This window comes from Labeo rohita, unplaced genomic scaffold, assembly GCF_022985175.1.
Source record: "Labeo rohita strain BAU-BD-2019 unplaced genomic scaffold, IGBB_LRoh.1.0 scaffold_104, whole genome shotgun sequence".
Lineage (NCBI taxonomy): Eukaryota > Metazoa > Chordata > Actinopteri > Cypriniformes > Cyprinidae > Labeo > Labeo rohita.
Genome location: NW_026127164.1, coordinates 49,210 through 71,582, shown reverse-complemented (window position 1 = coordinate 71,582; position 22,373 = coordinate 49,210). Strand labels below are relative to the sequence as shown.

The 22,373-nt window shown below is 32.7% G+C and overlaps 1 protein-coding gene across 1 annotated transcript in view; it reads right to left on the bottom strand.

Annotated features, from left to right (window-relative positions):
- LOC127157333 (calcium-independent phospholipase A2-gamma) overlaps positions 1-22,373 on the bottom strand; it is a 32,283-nt gene that overhangs the window by 7,449 nt on the left and 2,461 nt on the right. Inside the window, exons 3-9 of the mRNA XM_051100573.1 lie at positions 20,760-21,314; positions 17,898-18,047; positions 16,353-16,504; positions 15,658-15,752; positions 10,366-10,537; positions 10,238-10,295; positions 8,774-8,968 (exon numbers count right to left, since the gene is read on the bottom strand). Coding sequence (XP_050956530.1) covers positions 8,774-8,968; positions 10,238-10,295; positions 10,366-10,537; positions 15,658-15,752; positions 16,353-16,504; positions 17,898-18,047; positions 20,760-21,314 — 1,377 coding nt within the window. The remainder of the gene's footprint in view (positions 1-8,773; positions 8,969-10,237; positions 10,296-10,365; positions 10,538-15,657; positions 15,753-16,352; positions 16,505-17,897; positions 18,048-20,759; positions 21,315-22,373) is intronic.

Genomic DNA, 22,373 nt, shown 5'->3' with positions numbered 1-22,373 from the left:
AGCAGTACCCAGAATTAACCAGCAGGAGTCAGCAGTACCCAGCAGTCAGCAGTAACCAGAATTAACCAGCAGTAACGATCGGTAACCACAATTAAGCAGCAGAAACCAGCAGTAGCCATCATTAACCAACAGTAACCATCGGTAACCAGGATTAACCAGCAGTAACCAGCAGTAGCCATCATTAATCAGCAGTAACCAGCAGTAGTCAACATTAACCAGCAGTAGCCACCAGTAGTCAGCAGTAACCAGAATTAACCAGCAGGAGTCAGCAGTACCCAGCAGTCAGCAGTAACCATCATTAACCAACAGTAACCAATTAACCAGCAGTAGCCAACAGCAGTCAGTATTAACCAGCAGTAACCATCATTAACCAACAGTAACCATCGGTAACCAGGATTAACCAGCAGTAGCCATCATTAACCAGCAGTAACCATCGGTAACCAGGATTAACCAGCAGTAGTCAGCACTAACGGGAGTTAAGGCAGGAGTAACTATGCGCCTCTGAAAGCAGGAGCTTTGAACATCACCTGCCTAAGTCCATCACTTCCCATCCCGCAGAAGTCGAGGATGATAATACTGCTATCTAGCAGCAACCCCACTGACCAATCTCTAACAGAGCTACCATCATTTCACAAAGCCCTGCTAACAGTAAACAGGCCTTGCAGAACTGGAAGAGAAGTAATTACCTCCCTGAAGGAAGCTAAAGAAGAATGGGTGAATCAACCGGCCCTTTCTGTGGATTGTAGTGATCTTAAGACAGAGGATGTGGCTAGAGAAACCAGAGAATGTCTTCCCTCGACTTCACCTGTGGGGAATTCAGGTGGAGTTCTGCCAACAAAAACCAGAGGGGCAAGAGGGAGAAACCCCTGTCCAGAAAGCCTAAAACGCAGAGGAGCTTAGTAAAGGAGACCCTAAACCACATTCTAACCCACAATTGAGTTTTGAGGAGGCTGGAAACTATGCTGAGAAAAGGAGCTTCCACAACGTGGGTGGAGCCCATCATTACAACTACGACATCTTTCATAAAACCCATAATGCTCTTGAAGCGGTTGATGAATGGACCGTCTGGAAGAGCACTGAGGAACCTGGGTCTGACAAAGAGGGACATCTCTGATCTTTGTCTCTTAACTGTGGCAGGCTCCTTAAAACGCAATGATTTATACATGCGTGGGACACGAACCGGCGAAGGACGGTCAACCAACAGGAATGAGCCGCTGTGTAGTGGCGATAAAAACCCTGAATGGCCTCACATTTGCGTCTCTTTAGACGCCTCAAGGCTCTAACCACCACAGCTATTAGACAACAGACAGTCAAAAAACTGCCCCAGAATTAGCTACAAAACTAAATTTCATCTGCTGTCCCTGGGCAGGAGAGTACCATAACAAATTATAAAACAGAAACATCAATATAATGCCATGTACAATAAAATCACCTCTCCATAATTTAAAAAATAAGGAGTGTAATGCCCTACATACAATCCAAATTTCCACAAAAATCCCCTATAAATACTACAAAGTATCCCCCTTCAAAAATTAAAAAAAATTTACAACTCAAAGTTATGTAGCCATTCAAGATACAGAAATACTCAACGATCACACACCTGACTCATCTTTAACTACATTTTCAACTGCAACTTGAACTGTGCTAAAGTGAAACACTGCCGTTAATTGGTAAACTAGTCCAGTGATTAACAGCTCTTACAGAAAAAGCTGACCCACCAGAATCAGTAACACAATCACCTCTTCATGAGGCTCTAGTTTGTCTTATATTTTCATTACAAGTGAAAACAAATTCTTTCAAGTGGTGAAGGTGCAAGATTATTAACAATTTTGTACATTAAACAATTGTAGAACACAACAAAACTGTCAAATGAATTACTTCTTGATAATTAAACGATGATGTCTGTTGGGTTTCTTGTCAAATACTTTTAAAGCATGTTTATACAAAAATTATATAAAGGTCTAAGAGTAGATTTTCCTGCTTGTGACCATGAAGTAATACAATACGAAAAATCAGAAAAGATTAAAGATCAAAAACGTTGCTTTAAAATGAAAATGCACTAGTGTAAACATGGCCAAGATTTTTTAAACGTTTCTGAACATTCAATGTTAAACAGCACTGAGTAAACCCATCTAAAATTTTTGTGCCACCTGTTCTTTTGTTTTGTCATGTACATAAATCATCTGCATATATTTGAATATGCACATCAGGACAAACATCTGGAAAGTCATTCAAATACTAAAGAGTAAGGGCCTCGATCCATTTTGTTGTGTCTTTTGAGAAATTAAAGTATGATCATTTAGATACTAAAATATTATGATTTAGTGTATCGAATGCCTTTTGTCAATCAAGGAACACAGCCCTCATCACCCCACCTTTGTCTAATTTGCTCAATAAAATAACATACACCAGTTTCTATCAAATGCTGTTTACGAAACCCAAATCGCACAGGACACAACAAATTGTTTTGTGTATCTAAAACATTCACAATTTGCTCAGATACTACTTTTTCTACTATTTAGGACACTACTGACAAGAATTGAAATCGGCCTATAATTTGCCACATTCTTTGGATCAGCTGTATTGAAAACTGGGGTAACTAACCCTGCTTCCAATAATTTGGGAATGTAGATTGTCTAATTGATAAATTCACATAATGAGTAATTGGTGCTAGAAAAATATTTTATAATATCCTGAACTGTACACTCAGTAACTGTTGTCAGGTTTACTAAATTCACTGAATTCAGTTCTTTATCTCTTATCCCAAATCTGTCACTCAGAATTAACCAGCAGTCAAACGAGACACATTCAAATGAATCCTGATTCTACATGACAGTCCTGGACTTGTTTGAGAGCAGGAACAATATAAAAGAAGCACAAATAGACTCAAAAGTAACATACAATTCTGTATGAAAAGCTTTAAAAAACAAACAAAAAAAAAAGCCAGGACTTTAGCAGATAATAATTTTCTGATCACAAACATAACGGTGTCTCTTTCCTGCTTCTTCATGTCGAATCATAAGCTTTCAGAATCAGAATTAGCTTTATTCGCCAAGTGTGCGCAGTGTGGTTTTTTAAGGTGCTCCTGGTACACACATGCATACATGCATATCTGACATGAGAACAGACAAAACATTTAAATAGAATAAGAACTTAAAATAAATAATAATAATGTATGAATCTGGAACAGGAGATTTATGTACAGATTTGTGCATTATTTACTCTCTGTACAGCTGTAAAAGCTTTCAAAACTTTCCAGCTTTCAAACACTTCATAGCTTAAGACGATGAACTGAATAACAGATATAAAGCAGGCAATTGTCACTATATTAAAGCCAAAATCACCATGAGAGAAATGCTGATTAAAAATATAATTCATAAATTAACTTTTATTGCATGTTTCTGAGGCAAAATGGAGCCCAATTTTAAGCGTTTTACAAAACCAAGTGTTATTGTGCTTGATTTTAAGTTTTATTATTGTTGTTTTATTTTATTTCATTATCTCCTGTATTTGCACCCCTGCTGACACTTTCATTTGATCCATTTGTGTATCCACAAGAACTCACCGTTTCTAATAGAAATGAGCTTTTTATCCAATATTCCTGTAAGTTTCACACATATTCACTTGTCACATTATTAACTGAACCTCATCAGAGCTGACTTCACTGCCCTCAAAGGATACTTTTATTGTTTTATTTGATTAAGTTGGAGTTATTCTTCTTCTGAGACTAAATTATCAACTCTAACTCGTCCTAGATTTTAACTCTACAAACTCCAAACTCCAGTTCAGATCTTCAAACTGATCCGACTTACAATTTTCCTAAAAATGACAATTAAAACTGGGAAAAATCCCACAGACTTACACTGACAGAATGTGTATTTATAATCCATTCAAACTCATTTAATCTATCACTAGCCTAGCCTAGCAACTACAGTCATGCTAGTAGCTCGCTAATCATGCTAGAAACAGACTAGCAACTGGCTAGTCATGTTAGAAACATGTTAACAACTTGCTAATCATGCTAGAAACATGCTAGCAATATGCTAACAACTTGATAATTATGTTAAAACATGCTAACAACTTTTTAAATCATGCTAGCAACATGCTAGTAACATGCTAATCATGCTAGAAACAGACTAGCAACATGCTAACAACTTGATAATCATGCTAGAAACATGTTAACAACTCGTGAATCATGTTAAAAACATCTAAAAACCAGCTAATAATGTTAGAAACATGCTAACAACTTGCTAATTGTTCTAGAGACATGCTACCAACCTGCTAATCATGCTAGAAACAGACTAGCAACTGGCTAGTCATGCTAGAAACATGTTAACAACTTGCTAATCATGTTAGAAACATGCTAGCAACATGCTAACAACTTGATAATTATGCTAAAACATGCTAAAACAACTTTTTAAATCATGCTAGCAACATGCTAGTAAGATGCTAATCATGCTAGAAACAGACAAGCAACATGCTAACAACTTGATAATCATGCTAGAAACATGATAGCAACTGGCTAGTCATGTTAAAAACATGCTAAAAAACAGCTAATCATGTTAGCAACATGCTAACAACTTGTTAATTTTGCTAGCAACATGCTAACAACTTGCTAATTGTGCTAGAGACATGCTACCAGCCTGCTAATCATGCTAGCAACATGCTAACAACTTGTTAATTATGCTAGCAACATGCTAATCATGCTAAAAACAGACTAGCAACATGTAACAACTTGCTAATCATGTTAAAAACGTGCTAGTAACTTGCTAATGTTAATGTTGCTAATGTTAGAATCGTACTAACGTTAATCACCTATCTGACTGCATTAAAAATTTAACCTTTTAAAACTACTTTAAACTTCAAACTATTTTAGACTGAAAAACATTTAAACAAAACTTTTTTAAATTTTCTGGTCCGACTTTCTCAAGCCGACTTAAAGTGTGTCTTGACAAACTTTTTTTTAATCTAGTTTTGTATTGGAAATGCATGTATGACGCTCCCTTAGTAGTCAGCGGCTCATGTAGTGAAGACTGTGTCTCACACTCGATCAGGGCACGAGGTCTTTACGCCTCATTATCTAATTACTCTGACGGCTTCAGCTCTGTGACCTCTGACCTTTGACCTCTGAAGTCACAGGCCTTAAAGGAGGTTCAAGTTGTTCTGAAGAGGAATGTGAGAGAGAGAGAGAGCGAGAGAGAGAGCGAGAGACCTGCCCTCGGGCTGTAACATCAGCAGTGAATAACGCAGTGCTGTGGGATTGTGGGTAGCAGAAGAGCGATGCTGCTCGTCACGAGCTGCGGTTAATTGTCAATTACTTCTTTAATCGCATCTCGTAAAGATGCAGCTCAAACTCAGACGAGGATCTGAAACGCTCATCTGAGAATCATTCGTACGACCACAAATGACTCTCATGAATCACTTAAACACTTCAGAATCAAACACACAATTAGAAACTGAAAGGGTTCGGAGCTTCTAACGCCACTGATGTTTAATTCTGTAGTTCAGCACAGAAACACTTCATCTGTGGTAAACACATTAATGGCCTTTTACACACAAACACTGAGATTCATTTGACTCAATGCATCTAATATAATAATAAATAAATAAATAAATATTATTATTATATTATTTTCAAATACAAAAAAACCCAAATCAATTAAGAAGTATACTACTATTCTGATAATACTATTACACTGTAAAATAAAAACTAATTAAATTATTAATAATAACAGTATCATACTTTTATTATTATTCTAATATATTCTTATTGTTATATTATTTTTCTAAATATATAAAATAATAATAATAACTACTAATTATTAACAGTATTATTTTTTAAATTTATACTTTTAATATTTAAAAAATACAAAACAAAAAAATCCATTAATAAATTATTGCAATAATACTATTGCACTGTCAAATAAAAACTATAATTTAATATTATTGTAAATGTTAGTTGTATATTTTTAATAATATATTATATTACATTAGTATTCTAAGAAATATTTTTATTATTGTTAAAAACAAAAAATCTATTAAGAAATAAATTACTGTTGCAATAATATTATTGAACTGTAAAATAAACTATATTTATTATTATTATTGATGTAGTTTTTAATCAAAAAATATTTTATTTATTAAATATAAAACAAAATCAATTAAGAAATGTACTACTGTTGCAATAATACTATTCCACAGTAAAATTAAAAAAATATTTAATAATAATAATAATAATAACAATTATTATTATTATTATTAACACTAATATTTTTATTTTATTATTTTAAAACACAAAAAATCTGTTAAAAAGCACATTACTATTCTAACAATACTAGACACAAAAACTATATTAATAGTAGCAATACCTTATATTTTGTATTTTTATTCTTATGTACATTTGTAATATATTCTAATATATATTTTCCAAAAGATACAAAATAATAATAACATATTATTATTAAATTATCATTTTTCAAATTCACGTTATTTTTAAAATTACAAAACAAAAAAACTATTAAAAATATACTGCTATTGCAATAATATTATTGTACTGTAAAAAAAAAAACAATATTTAATATTAATATTATTATTAATAATGTGTCATATTAATAATATTATTCTAATTGATATTTTTGTTATTGTTAAAAAATACATAAAGCAAAAAATCAATTAGGAAATTAATTAGTGTTGCAATAATATTATTGCACTGACATAAACTATATTTATTTATTTTTTTGTTATTATTAATATTTAAAATATTTTTTTAAAAATCAAGAATTAAGAAATATACATGTATTAGTTGCAATTATACTATTGCACAGTAAAATAAAAATATGTATTTATTATTATTATTACTATTATTATTATTAATTTTTACAATTTATTTTACTATTTCACAGTAAAATATGTATTTATTATTTATTATTTAAAAAAACGTATTTATTTATTTATTTATTTATTATTATTATGCTTTTTATTATAGCTTTTACACAACTGTAGGACATTTATCTTGTGCGGTTCTGTCGGAATTAATCCATATGATGAAATGAATGTATTTTAAGTGTATATGAAAATAGCAACATTTCACACTGGTCCAACTTCAGGTCAGAAAATACAGAGATCAGTATAAATGCGTAACAATGTCATTCCTCTGGCGTGTGTCGTTTGTCAGATGTCTGGATTGAGACGGCGTGTGTCTCTGAGCTGTACGGTCTGGTGTTTTCAGGGAATCTCCAGCAGAAATGAGCACATTGTGACATTTACAGACGTCACAAACCCACATCCATGACTGGACGTTCCTCTGCGTCAGTCTGAGAACAAACGTCCGTCTGTTCGTGCCGACAGCAGCGGATCGTTACAGGAGCGTGTGTTAATGAGGAGCTCATCAAATAATCTCCTTCATCCTGTAATTAGTTCCTCAGAAACTGCTGAATGTACAGCGCCGCTGGGAAAACCAGCAGATTTTACTGTAGCTGCGGATCCGGGACGGGAAGCACAAAAATAACACAACCACACCACTTTATATTACAGCGTCTGAACTGACTGAACGAAGAAAACACGGCAGGAGCACTGACTGATTCACAAACTAATTCTGATGAGGCGTTTGCTGCTGTGTGAACTACTGCTTCAGATTAGATTTAGAGTTTATATGAGTTTATTTTAGTGCATTTTATTTGCTTTTGCTGTATTTTCATTATCTTTATCTTTGTATTTTATTGCAGTTATTTGGTGCACACTGTTTATTATACATACATTTTGATTTGATTCGACTCCTACTTCTGTTAAAGAATTTTTGTTTTATTGTTTTTTATTTACAAATATTTCCATTATTTATCTATTTTATTTTATTTTTTTATTTACAAATATTTTCATTATTTATCCATTTTAATTGGTTTTATTTTATTCTTACATTTTTGTTTTATTTACAAATATTTTCATTATCTATTTTCCTTTCATTTATTTTTAATTTTATTTTTTGTTTTATTGTTTTTAATTATTTTTATTATTAAGCAAATATTTTCATTATCTATTTTAATTTATTTTTTATTGTTTATTTTTAATTTACAAATATTTTCATTGTTTATCTATTTTGTTTTATTTTATTCGTACAGCTTTTATTTTATTTTTTTTTTTAATTTACAAATATTTTCATTATCTATTTTAATTTATTTTTACATTTTTTCATTTATAAATATTTTCATTATCTATTTTCCTTTCATTTATTTTTTATTTTATTTTTTGTTTTATTGTTTTTAATTATTTTTATTAAGCAAATATTATTAAGCAAATATTTTCATTATCTATTTTCATTTATTTTTTATTTTAAGTATTTTCATTATTTATCTATTTTTTTTTATTTGTTTAAACTTACAAATATTTTAATTTTTATCTATTTTAATTTATTTTTTGTTGTTTTATTAATTTTTTTAATTTACAAATATTTTCATTATCTAATTTATTTTTTATATATATTTTTTGTTTATATTTTGGATATTTTCATTATTTATCTATTTTATTTTTTTGTTTTTTTTTTAATTTACAAATATTTTAATTATTTATCTATTTTATTTTTTTTTTATTGTTTGTAATTTACAAATATTTTTATACATATTTTCTCTCACTGAACGTGTGAAGCTTCATTTGTGTCTCTGCTGCTGTGTGATTCATGATGGTTTTCTGTGGTGAGACGCAGCTCTCGGCTCCTGCTGACTGTGTGTTTCTGGACACGTGAACAATCGTTCAGCAGGTGCGTCATCGGGATCGGTCGTACCTGGTGCAGGTCGTTTCCCAGCGCGAACTCCTGGAAGTATCCCGGCGCGGCGGACGAGGCTCTGATGGCCTCCCACAGCCGGTGTCTGCAGGATCCGCGGTAATGCGAACGCACCCCGACCGGCAGACTGTAGTTCCTGAACACGAAGGCCTTCACCGGAGGACCACGATTCACCACTGTGCTCACCGCCGACACCTGGTGGACAAACACAGCAGCTGCACTGTTAGGATATGAAGTAAAGATCATGATCCATGAAGATATTATGTCAATTTCCTACTGTAAATATATCAAAACTTAATTTTTGATTTTTATTAGTAATATATACCACACATCAATGGAAAGCTTATTAATTTAGCTTTCAGATGATGCATTAATCTGAATTTCAAAATATTGACCCTTATGACTAGTTTTGTGGTCAGGGGTCACTTTTAAACTGTGAAACCTAATTAATATTATAAATATGTGGAAAATATTATGTAGAAAATGTATACTGTGGAAAAAATGTATAAATATGTGGAAAATATTTAGTTTATATTACATTAAATTCAGTTATTTTAGTAGAAATGTGAATTTTTATTAATATTTTGAATTAGATTTTTTTTTTATATTTTCCATTTTCAACTTAATTTTAGTTCAAGTCTGAGTAATTTTCTAATTCAGTTTTAGTTTTTAGTTATTTTAGTACATGATGTTAAAGTAAACAAAAATGAGAAATGTTGCTGCGCCAATTAGCTGAAATAAAACATGTAAAATATAAAATAAAAATGACATATTTTATATTTTTTTTCTTCATATTTACACATATACATATTTGATATTGTTTTAGTTTTTTATAAATATGTTTTTTATATATATATATATATCAGTTATCATTTATTTTATTATTTTATTCAAATATAATTTATTTTATCCAAAAACTTTTTTATATATATATTACTTATATAGTTATATATATATAGTTTCCCCAACATAACTACAATAGCTCCAATATTATCACATTTCTTTTGCTGCTCACTATAGCACTGCACTCTGAAAATATTTATTTATTTATCTAATGTTTTTATTTATTTTAATCCTATCTGTTGCTTAAACTAAAATGTTCATGCATGTAATTTAATCTGAAAGCATTTTTATTATTTATTAATTTATGTGTAGTCAGCTAAAAATGAGAGTTAATGTGCACTGAGATTTATTTTATATTATTTCTTTATTTAAATCCATTTTTTATTATTGATTTATTTTACCAAAATGTGTATTTTTGTTATTTTGAAACTGTTTTTATTATTGAATTATTTTTTTTTATTTTTGTTGTTAACAGTTTTTCCATTTTTATTATTGATTTATTTTACCAAAATGTGTATTTATTCATGAAAGTATTTCAAACGTGTTTCTCATGACTGATTTTGTAATGTGTCTCAGTGTTCATTCATGATCTCAGTAAGAAGGAAGTGTTCACTGACGTACTTTGGGACAGTGGGGGTCTCGCGTGGTCTCGATCAGCAGGTCCGAGCCCATCTTCTCCCTGTGAGGAGGATCAGAGGAACAGTCGGATTTCAGGAAACACCACACATTCTCAGGTTTCTGACACTCACTTCAGCACTTTCTCCCAGATCTCGCTGTCGTAGAAAGCGTGACTCCAGCTCATCTTCACCGTCCCCACGATCACGTTCTGCTTGAAGACGTCAGAGCTCAACTTCCTGTAGAGATCCTCACACTCCTTCAGCGGGATCTGGAAGACGCCCAGCATGAAGCCCAGAATTGCACCTGAGGAGACGCAAACAATGAAGAAACTACAGTTAAACCTACATGTTTCTTTAGCCGGAGACGTCAGTCAATTCAACATCAATCATCTGAAATTAATCATCATTCATATATGTCACTATTAGTAATGAAAATATCAGTTGAAACAAACTCGATTTTAAATCTACTGTAGCTGCAAGCAGTGATTACTAGAGTTCAAGCATTTTAAGGCATTTAAGTATCAAAAAAAGACATTATGTAGCCTTTTTTGCAAATCCAGGTAATTTATCATATGAAATATGATGTTTTGACTGTTATAGCACCAGATGTGGTCTGATCTCCTTAAATCTTTGCATGCTTGTGTAGAATCACCCGTCTCATGTGCTCAGCAGGTTTGGTGAAGTTTTTGTTTTTCCTTTAGACTTTAGAGGATTTTAGGTAAATTTGGACAGGCCCCTTTTCTAAATGACCCCATTAGAACTTCCCAAAGGGAAAATTTCAACATGTTTTTGATAATTATTGACCTAGAGAGTCCAGAGAATTGTACTGCAGTGATTTTTTCCCAGATCGAGTGAAAAACTTAGGACTAGTTCACAAAAGTAAGTTTTTGACATCATCTCAATCATTTAAAGGAAAAGTCACTTCCAGAACAACAATTTACAATAATGTACTCACCCTCTTTGTCATCCAAGATGTTCACGTCTTTCTTTCTTCAGTCATAAAGAAATTATGTTTTTTGAGGAAAACATTTCAGCATTTTTCTCCATATAATGGACTGATATGGTGCCCTGATTTTGAACTTCCAAAATACAGTTTAAATGCAGCTTCAAACGATCACAAATGTGGTTGTAAAGATCTCAGCCGAGGAAGAAGGGTCTTATTAGCGAAATGATTGGTTATTTTAATAAAAATAATACCATTTCTATATGTTTTAATGTCAAACACTCGTCTTGTCTTACTCTGTCTGAACTCTTTTTATTCTGGTTCATGTCAGTTAGTGTATGTGGAAAAACTCCGATCGTATTTTCTCCCTCAACTTCAGAATCGTCCTATATCACTGTTTTACCTTTTTTGTTGAGGGTGTTTGATCTTCTTTGTAAACACTGTGTCTGTTCTTCTGCAGTGATGTAGGATGATTCTGAAATGATTTTTGAAGTTGAGGGAGAAAATACGATTGGAGTTTTTCCACATACAAACTGTCTTGAGTCAGAATACACAGAGTTCAGGGAGAGAAAGACAAGACGAGCGTTTGACATTTTAAATTGTATTATTTTTATGAAAATAACCGATCGTTTCGCTAGATAAGACCATTCTTCCTTGGCATTTGTGATCGTTTGAAGCTGCATTTAAACTGCATTTTGGAAGTTCAAAATCGGGGCACCATATCAGTCCATTATATGGAGAAAAATCCTGAAATGTTTAACTCAAAAAACATAATTTCTTTATGACTGAAGACAGAAAGACATGAACATCTTGGATGACAAGGGGGTGAGTACATTATCTGTGAATCTTTGTTTTGGAAGTTGATTCTCCTTTAACAAATGATCTGATTGACAGCAGTGGTTCTAGAGGCAAAGTTGTTCAGAATTAAATAAATATCACATGTATGTGCGAAAAACTGTGTGACAAACAATCGTTTACACCCTTGAAAAATGTGATATCACTCAGTTTCGTTCCAATCGGCCTCCGTTAACTTGTCTAACAGGTGCTCAAATTTCATCGGCCAATGGCGGTCATGCTTTTTGAGACACTTGTGGCAGTTTGGACCAAGACTGAGCACAGTGATTTTTTTACATTGATAGGACAAATGGTTGTATAGGTATGTTTTTTCCCTCTTATAGCGCCACCAAGTGGCCAATCTCTGTGATTTTTGTCCTGCAGCCTCAGATTGAGCTCTTACATCAGTGTCTTGAGTAGGGATGGGTATCGTTAAGGTTTTAACGGTATTACTACTTCTATCGATACCACTTATCGATTGGGTACTTTAACAGTACTCTTATCGGTACTTTTTGTTGTGTTTTTTCATTAAAAAAATGAAACAAATTGAGAACAGAAATAACACTTTATTTTTTAAATGTAAAATAATTATCTATAGCTTAGCAAACACCAATGTTTGAGCAAATATCTATTACACAAACAAAACCAATGATTGTAAAACATAAATAAACACAATTTTCTTGTAAATGAATATACATTGATTTAAAGCAGTGGTTCCCAAATTTTTCTGCCGGCCCCCCCTTTTGCAGAATAAAAAAATGTAAGCCCCACCCCTGCATTTACACATAAACATAAACACAGCTTCAGAAGGATTTATTTGAAATGTAATAATTAAAATTCAGTGTGTGACAACTTACTGAAAAAAACGAAACAAGAAACTAGTCACTTTTAGAGTAGAAACATTAAAAATAAAGCATGCAGCTTTACTATGTACTGTTTTTTGTTCTATAACAGCATTCATTGTTTTTTAAACAGATTTTCTCATATTTTCTTCTCTTTGTTGTAGTTGTGATATTTGAAGTAGATTCATCATCTACTTTACATTTACCTGGCACTTGTTGTCTTTCAAAAACGTGTCCATGTTTACAGCAGAACTATGTCTATGCGTCATTCATTCATAATTTTACTCGGCTAACGGCAGTTCTCATTTCTGATATCAATTGCACCATCAGTGGTCTGTTATTTTGCGACAAAAACCCTCTATAACTGATAACAGACAGCTGCAGCGGGTACTGCGAGTCGTCTTGAGGTAATAAAATATGATGAAATTCATATTTTGTGTTAAATTATTTACATATGTGTCAAGTAGCCATATAATAACCAAGATAATTTCACAGTGGGGTCTTGTATCACCCTGAAAATGTTTATTTTTACATAAAAATCTAGGGATGTACCGAAATGAAAATTCTTGGCTGAAACTGCTTTGTAATAATTATTTATTATTTTATTAATTAATATAGTCGTTTTGTTAGACTTTTTAATTTAACTCAATAATATTACTGAATAAAAAATATACTAAATTAAAAAAAAAATTATTCAGTTCTATGAAACAGAATCAGATATACCATTTTTATTTTTTTTTTGACTAATTATCAAAATAATGTATAGTACTACAAAGCTGTTATTATCAGAGCATGTGATCAGAGCAAACAGTCACGAGAGGGTCGCGTCATTTTACCAGTGTTGTCCAGTACAGCAGAATTACAGCATGTTACAGCACAGTATGCGACGCTATTGCAAACAGGAACAAGTATACATAGACATTTTCTGTCGGCGCGTTATTTGAACGGTCTTTGTATTTCCGTTGAGCACAAGCGGTACACGAGTGGAGCATTCATATGGGCCGTGCGCAACTCAACGGAACACACATTCATAAAGCGGAATATTAAGCGGAGCGTCACACATTGAGTGGTGTGAATACTGCCGGACTGCGCGGCAGATATTTTCGGCCGTTTATCTTTTTCGAATTTCTATAAAAATACAAAAGTACACTAGCCTTGCCGCGCTCCCCAGTTTGGCAACCACTGCTTTGGATCGTTTGGCTCTCTCCGCCATCGTCACTCCATAAGCGCGAGCTCTCTCGTGTTGTGTGCGCGCGAGCTCTGTGTACTGCGGACTACATTTCGTGCGTGAGATTGCAAATAACTGCAGTGCAGGCGAATAACGAATATTATCGCAAATTACAAAAGGCTGGTCAGGTAAAATATGCTAGGTAATGTTTATTTAGCAATAATAAATAGGAAATTTATTTTTAAAATTTCTCCAGTACCGACAGCAGAACCGTTAACGTCAGAGCTTATCAATACTTCGGTCTTTTATAATTAGGCACCGGGACCGATTAAGTACCGGGTTTCGGTACCCATCCCTAGTCTTGAGTTTGGCGTAGATATCTCATTCTGTTCAGGAGTATAGGTGTATTACTAAAAGCAGCCCCATCCCCTTCAAATGCTTTGGTGTCTCTTTGTGACAGTGAGTCAAAAGTTTGACTTATTTTTATAATTATTGATATTCACTCTCTGGAGAATCTTCCTGCACTGGTTTGGTTCCGATCAGGCGAGAAAAATAGAATTCATTTGCAAAGGTACGTTTAGCAAAAAATCTAAAATACCCAAAAATTCCGCCAGGCTCATAAGTCTGGTGTGTTTTTTCCATCATGAGTCAAGGATTTCAACGACATAAGACACTTGAGTTTGTGACTGATGGTTTAGGAGTTATGAGCAATTTCATACTTTTGATCGCTGTAGCGGCGCCTCAGGCCGATTGGGGCGAGCATTGGTCAGATCGTAGGTGGTGTGTGTACTACAATCCCACCAGGTTTCAAGTCTCTACGACTTATGGTTTGGTCAACATGGTCAGTTTTACATAGATATCACCGATTCGTGACCATTACAACAATTACAACAGGGTTTCAGCACTTGAACCCCTAATAATATCAGTGTTAATGTTGCAAAATTAATTGATTATGAAACTCAGTTTCAACAACAGAGCTCTACAGTAGACAATAGAGTTCCCATTTAATAGTGTCTGTGCTTTGCATATATATATAAATATTACTGAACAACTGTCTTTTAAACCTTGTATTCCTTGATCAAAAATATATTTTTGTTTCGTAATGTCTTTTATATGTATAATTTACACTATATATGATGTTATTTCTAATTTTCTTTTCTTCATTTTCTTGCCACTTTATTCTAATTCAGTTTCAATTTAAAGTATTTTATTGGCATGATTGTGTTGTTCATATGTAATACTGACAAAACAAGAAAAAGGAAATATACAATATAACAATTACAAATAACTATAAAAATATTATTTTTATTAAATTAAATTATTTTAAGCAATAAATAAAAATAAGATAAAATCTTTTTTAAAAATGTATAGAAATGTGTATATAAATAGTATGTAAAATATATGAAATATAAATTATTACAATTATTTCTAATTCCATTGTACTCTGTTAATTGATATTTTTATATCATATATTTATTTTTTTTGTCATTTTTTGTTTGGTGTAATAATGCTCTGGTGATACTGTATGTAAACACAATCATGCAAGTCGCTCAGTTTCCAGTTCACACTGAAAGTGATGTTCATAAATGTCAGCTGTCTGTAAACACACACACACACACACACACACACACACACACCTGTGCTGACGCCGCAGATGTAGTCGAACAGCTGATGGACGGGTTTTCCTGACAGCTCCTGTAAGCGACGCAGCGTCTGAAGGGCCAGCAGACCCCTGAAACACACCACAAACCCCAAAACCCAAAACCCAGCTTTAACATCTGATTTCATACTGTATGCCAGTAATAAACCCACACAACCTCACAATCAATCAGGTATCTCAAACTCATGTACTTCATTAAACAGACTGCTGCACATTCAGCTACACATTTAAATAATAAAGACGTGCTTTATTCAGTCTTTACACAATGAAGTTGGTTTGCACATTTATCAACACAAATGAAGTAGAGATCCAATGTTTTTAGTCTTTCTTTCCTGTGAAAGGGCAACTCAGAGAAAAATACAAGAGTTTACACTGATTTAAAAGGCAGATACTGCTTATTTTGTTACCAAAATACCAATAATAGCTAGGAAAACGAAGATTTTATGCGTAATGAGGGATTTTTAATTATAAACAAACCTGAAATACACCAGGACTCTTATTTTGAAATGTCTATGCTTTACTACTTCAGCAGTTCATTCAAAAAGATTCATAAATGCATTTTACAACCATCTTCAACATATTACAACATAAAAGCCATAATGTAAACATTGTCAGTTCATTAAAGACGCATCATTAGATCATTAAGACTTTGTAAGACTTCAAGACTCTCACCGTGTTCCCCCTCCGTCGATGGACAGGATCCGGACGCCGCGTTTCCTCACGGGCTCGATGAAGCCCAGCAGAGCCAGAGCCTGTCGGACGGCGGCCTGAAGACACACGTCACCGGCCTGACGCAGACGCAGCAGACACGGGATCGCACGCTCCTGCAGGATATTACATTTATTCATTCAACAGATGCTTTTATACAGAGGTTTATATTTAATCTTTCCACCACAGAACTTCACAAACATACATGTTTCACTAGAATCTGATCCTCATCATGATCACAAACTACACAAACATGATTCTGCACTAAGCTGATCTAATATTGACAGATTTTACACTCTCATATTGTTCATTTAGGAGTCACACACATGTTATATGCAGTCAAAACAAACCGCATGATAAATTGTAAGATAATTGTATTTTTATGTGAATGAAGTGTATTTAATTTTAATGTTTTTGTTTTGAGGGGATTTCATGTTACTAAACAATATTCACATCTAAATTATGGAGCATTTATGTTTTGTAAAATGTAAAATAAATAAAAAAATAAATAAAAACCCACAAATTAAAAAAATATACTATTTTCTAACTAATGCAGTACTTGGGTTCAACATGGAGCAAAAGTACTTGCAAAAATGTACTGAATGGAGGCAGATTGATGCCACCTGGTGGAAAAAAAAAATGTAGCTTCACATTTTTACATTTTCAGGATTTCTGCAGGTTTTATGAGAGTAAATTTAAGACCTTTTAATGATCAAGTAAAGAAAACTTAAGAAAGGAATACACTGAAGGGAACAAAATCTGTCAATAAGGTGAATTTCTACATTAAACTTTTTAATCAAAATCATATTAAAATATCTTTTACTGTGCATTCTACAAAAAAGTGAGTTTATGATTAAAATAAGGACAAATATCTGCCAATGGAGTCAGAAAAATCAACTTCATTCACAGGAAACATATTTTCATTCCTCACTGACAGATGTTAGTCCATATTTTATTTTTACTTTTAAAATTCTGAATTAGAATAGGACAATATTTTGGCGAGATACAACTAAATCTGGAATCTGAGGGCGCAAAAAAAAATAAAAAATCGAAATATTGAGAAAATCACCTTTAAAGTTGTCCAAATCATGTTCTTAGCAATGCATATTACTAATCAAAAATTAAGTTTTGATATATTTACAGTAGGAAATGTACTAAATATCTTCATGGAACATGATCTTTACTTAATATCCTAATGATTTTTGGCATAAAAGAAAAATCGATCATTTTGATCCATACAATGTATTTTTGACTATTGCTACAAATAAACCTGTGATACTTAAGACTGGTTTTGTGCATTTGTTCTTGCTCCAATCATAATCTCACTTTATTTTGTTCTATTTCTCAGAAAATGAGACTTTATGTGTTCATTTTGCTTCTCCAGTAAATGTATGACTTCATGAATCTAGGACTTTCAGGCCTTAATTTGTGTAATTAAAACTTTAATTAAAATTTTTTTCTTTTCAAAGTCTTTAGCCATGTTTAGCCATATACGGACTGAAGTCTCACCTGAACGGCCACCGATCGTGTTTCTGGGAACTCCAGCAGATGTTGACTGAGATCCTCCACCCGACGGATGTAGAGCTGCACGTCTGACGCCCGGCGCAGAGCCTGAACCAGAGCCCGCGTGCGGTTATCCACGCTCACACGAGCGATGATCTGAAACACACACACACACATGCCATCATCATACGTTTATATATAAATTATATCAATAAAAATATATACATGTAAATACAAGTAAATATTTTCGAAATATATACTGTATATGTGTGTATTTATATATATACAATGTACACACACACATATATTATGTAAACAAAAACCCTTATTTTGGATGTGATTAATCACAATTAACTGTTGCACAACACTGGATTAAAAGATTAATTAAATTAGTGTTTGATGGCTTTATTTGATTACCAGAAATAAATAAAATACATAACACAGAATTTCATAATAATAAAAACATTTTAATAAATTCTATTAATTGCAGATGCTTTTGATTATTAAAATTATTCAGAATTTGACAAAACAAAAAATGAATGAAACACAATCTGAGAAAATTAATAAATAAATTATGTAAAAATAAAATAATAAATTATTAATAAAAATTTCAGATTTTATGTTAAACTTTTAATAAATTGTTGTTAAATTGATTAAGTTTTATGATTTAAATTAACTAGACATGCTTTTTGTAATTTAACCACTAAACTGGGAGTGTAGAAAAATTAAAATGCAGAAAAAAAAAAAAAAAAAAGAAGTTGGAAAAAAATAAAACTGATTCCATGAGGCCACACTGCAGAATTGTGTATTCAGGCCAGATCAAGTGAAAACAAACAATAACATCAATATCATAACAGGCCAAATAACGGTCAGTAGATGAACAAAGCTTTCTGGGCTTCCACAGAAGAATGACAGATTTTATGCTCAGAAAATGTGGATCCTTAAGACATTAAGACTATATTTTGTTAAAGTTTAGTATTTACTTGCTTTAAACTATTTCTATTAGATAAAAAAAAAATGAAAGTGGTCAAAAATGACCAAAAAGCTTGTAAGAGCTGAAGAAACTCTTCAAAAAAGAATAAAAATATAAATATGTGTCATCCTGAATCCACACGCTGCTCACTTTTCTGCAGATTCCTGTTTGTGTCGTGTGTTTGAGCACAGGCTCGTGTCTGAATGATTGACCTGAAGAGCTCTGGAGAGATTTCAGCTTGTGTGAACTGAGTTATGAGCGATGAGGGGTCTGACGGGAGTTTATTTTTGACAAAGCTTTCCAAGAAACATCTCGAACACACACGTGACGCCATCACAGGATCATATTACAGCAGATCAGCATGTGGAGCACATCACACGTAGACAAACTGTACACACTAGTGCTCAGAAGTGTGTGAAAATTCAGCTTTGATCACAGGAATAAATTAGAGTTTAACAGATATTCACATAGAAAACAGCTATTTTAAATTGTAATATTTTTTCACAATTTTTCCTGTATTTTTAATCAAATAAATGCAGCCTTTACTCTTAAAAAGAACGTTTCTTTAGTTGGTTGCAAATAAATGCATTTATGCCGCTTCTGAGCAGCATTAAAGATGCCATAAGAGATGTTTGTAAATCTCAACTAGATAAAAAAGTTTGTCAAGACAAACTTTAAGTTGGCTTGAGAAAGCCGGACCAGAAAGTTTGAAAAGTTTAAAAAGTTTGAAAAGTTTTAAGAAGTTTTATAAAGTTTTAAGTTTGGATAGTTTTCATTCTGAAATCGTTTGAAGTTTAAAGTAGTTTTAAAAGGTTTGAATGCAGTCTGTCAGACAGAGAGAGAGATCATTAACACGTTAGTATGACTCCAACATTAGCAACATTAACTAACAAGTTACTAGCATGTTGCTTGCACGTTTTTAGCATGATTAGTTGTTGTGTTGTTAGTCTGTTGCTAGCATGATTAACAAGATGTTAGCATGTTTCTAGCATAACTAGCAAGTTGTTAACATGTTACTAGCATGATTAGCAAGTTACTAGCATGTTTCTAACATGATTAGCACATTAGCATGTTGTTAGCATGATTAGCAAGTTACTAGCATGCTGCTAACATGTTTCTAGCATGATTAGCATATTGCAAGCATGTTTAGCATTAGCGTGTTACTAGCATTTTGTTATCATGATTAGCAAGTTACTAGCATGTTTATAGCATGATTAGCATATTAGCATGTTGTTAGCATGATTAGCAAGTTACTAGCATGCTTCTAGCATGATTAGCAAGTTACTAGCATGGTGTTAGCATGATTAGCAAGTTACTAGCATGTTTCTAACATGATTAGCAAGTTACTAGCATGGTGTTAGCATGATTAGCAAGTTACTAGCATGTTTCTAACATGATTAGCAAGTTACTAGCATGTTTCTAGCATGATTAGCAAGTTACTAGCATGTTTCTAGCATGATTAGCAAATTAGTTTGAGTGTGAATGGATTAGAAATATTAGAATGGACGTTTGAATGGATTAGAAATAGAACATAGAAGGGAAGCTTGATTGAGCCTCAAGGGATTCTGGGAGTTTAGATTTGAATTTTGTCAGTTGGAGTTTGAATAGTGTTGCTCATTTGAACATTCCGTCAATGTAAGTCTATGGGATTTTTCCCAATTTTAATCATCATTTTTAGGAAAATCGTAAGTCGGATCAGTTAGAAAAGATATAGCAACTAACTTCAGATCAGTCTGAAGATCTGGGCTGAGTTTGGAGTTTGTAGAGTTAAAGCTCTAGGACGAGTAGCAGTCAGAAATTTTAGTCTCAGAAGAAGAATAACTGTAAGTTTAAACAGTATTTCAGTAAATTGTTTTTCTCAAGTAAACTTAATTAAGGTTTGAATCCACGTGTACCTTCTCTCTCTGGAGCAGCAGGCGTCTTGCTCTCTCCTCCGTCTGGCTCTGATCTTCGCTCCGCACCGTTTCTTTGCGTTCAGCATCATCAGAAGCGGCTTCATCCGACGTGTTTTTGGGCTCTGTTCTGAATTGGGGGACCAGCGGCGTGATGTAGTTCCCGATGTAGCTCAAGTGACTCCCGAGTCCTTTTCTGACAGAGAACGAGGGTTCGGCGCGAGGCGTTTCCGGCCGAGAGTCTGGGCCGGGTTTAGTTAAGCTGCTGAAGTAAGAGTTGACATGCTGAGACAGACAGTCGTAAGTCTCGCCCAGATACACGCTGAGGGAGCCCGGGTGGAAGAGGGGCGTGGTCTGTTTGGTGGGCGGAGTCTGTGGTGTGGTGGGCGGAGCTGTTCCAGTTAATTTGCACTCCTTCTGTTCCTGGATCTCAGTTGTAGTTGCAACAACAGCTGAGGGCGGGGCCTGATGTGTAGTGGGCGGGGCTGTTCCGGTCACTCTGCTCACTTTCTCTTCCTGGATTTCACTTGCAGTCGCAACAAGTGTGGGGGGCGGAGCCTGTGATGAAACCAATGCAGGATTATTAGTTACATAAAGATAAAACCAAAATCATAAAAACATTAATGAATGTTAAATTAAAAAAAACATTAAATATAAATGACTATTTTAGCTAGTTTCCAAGGCAACATTTCTCAATCTCTAATCTTTGTTTAGCTTGATGTACTAAATTAACTAAAACTGAATTAAAATTCATAAAAACTATACAGAAATTTAAAATCAACAAAAACATTATAAAATTCCTAAAACTTACTAAAGTTAAAATCTTTAATGTTAAAAAAAAATAATAATAATAATACAAAAAACACAATTCTGCTTATAAATGTTCAATAAGAAAAATAAATTATATAAAAAAAAACAATTTTAAACAATTTTTTCAAGGCTAGTTTAACTTGATGTTTTAAAATAACTAAAACTAAATTAATTTTAAAAACTACAGTACTGTGCAAAAGTTTTAGGCCACTAGTATTTTCAGTAGCTAAAAAATGGTTTAAAGTAAGTTATTTCTATCTTTTGCTGTAGTGTTAAAATAGGAAACATCAGTTTACATTTAAAAAATATAGACATATTTAAAAACAACAAACTAATAAAACAATAAAAACACAATAAAAGTACTAAATCTTTTACTTTACACAGCCAGTCTGAAAACAGCCTGTTAAATAAAACTAAAAAATCTCACTGTTTCAGTAATAAAATAATAAAAAACAAAATAAAATGTTTTCATTTTTCCAAGACAAAACTAATGCAAATAACAAAAACAAACAAACAAAAACAACACATTTAAAATCATTAAAACTTAAAAAAAGGATAAAATCAGAAAAATGTTAAATTAAATTAAAACTAAAAAAACAAAAATGACACTTCTGTTACTTGAAATAAATGTTAAATGAAAATATAAAACACAGAACAAAATATTTTAAACTATTTTTCCAAGTCAAGTTTAAATTGATGTTCTAAAATAACTAAAACTGAATTAAATTAAATAAAAACTATATAGACATATTTAAAACTAAGTACTAAAATTAAAATAAAAAAAACATAAAAATGTTAAATAAAACT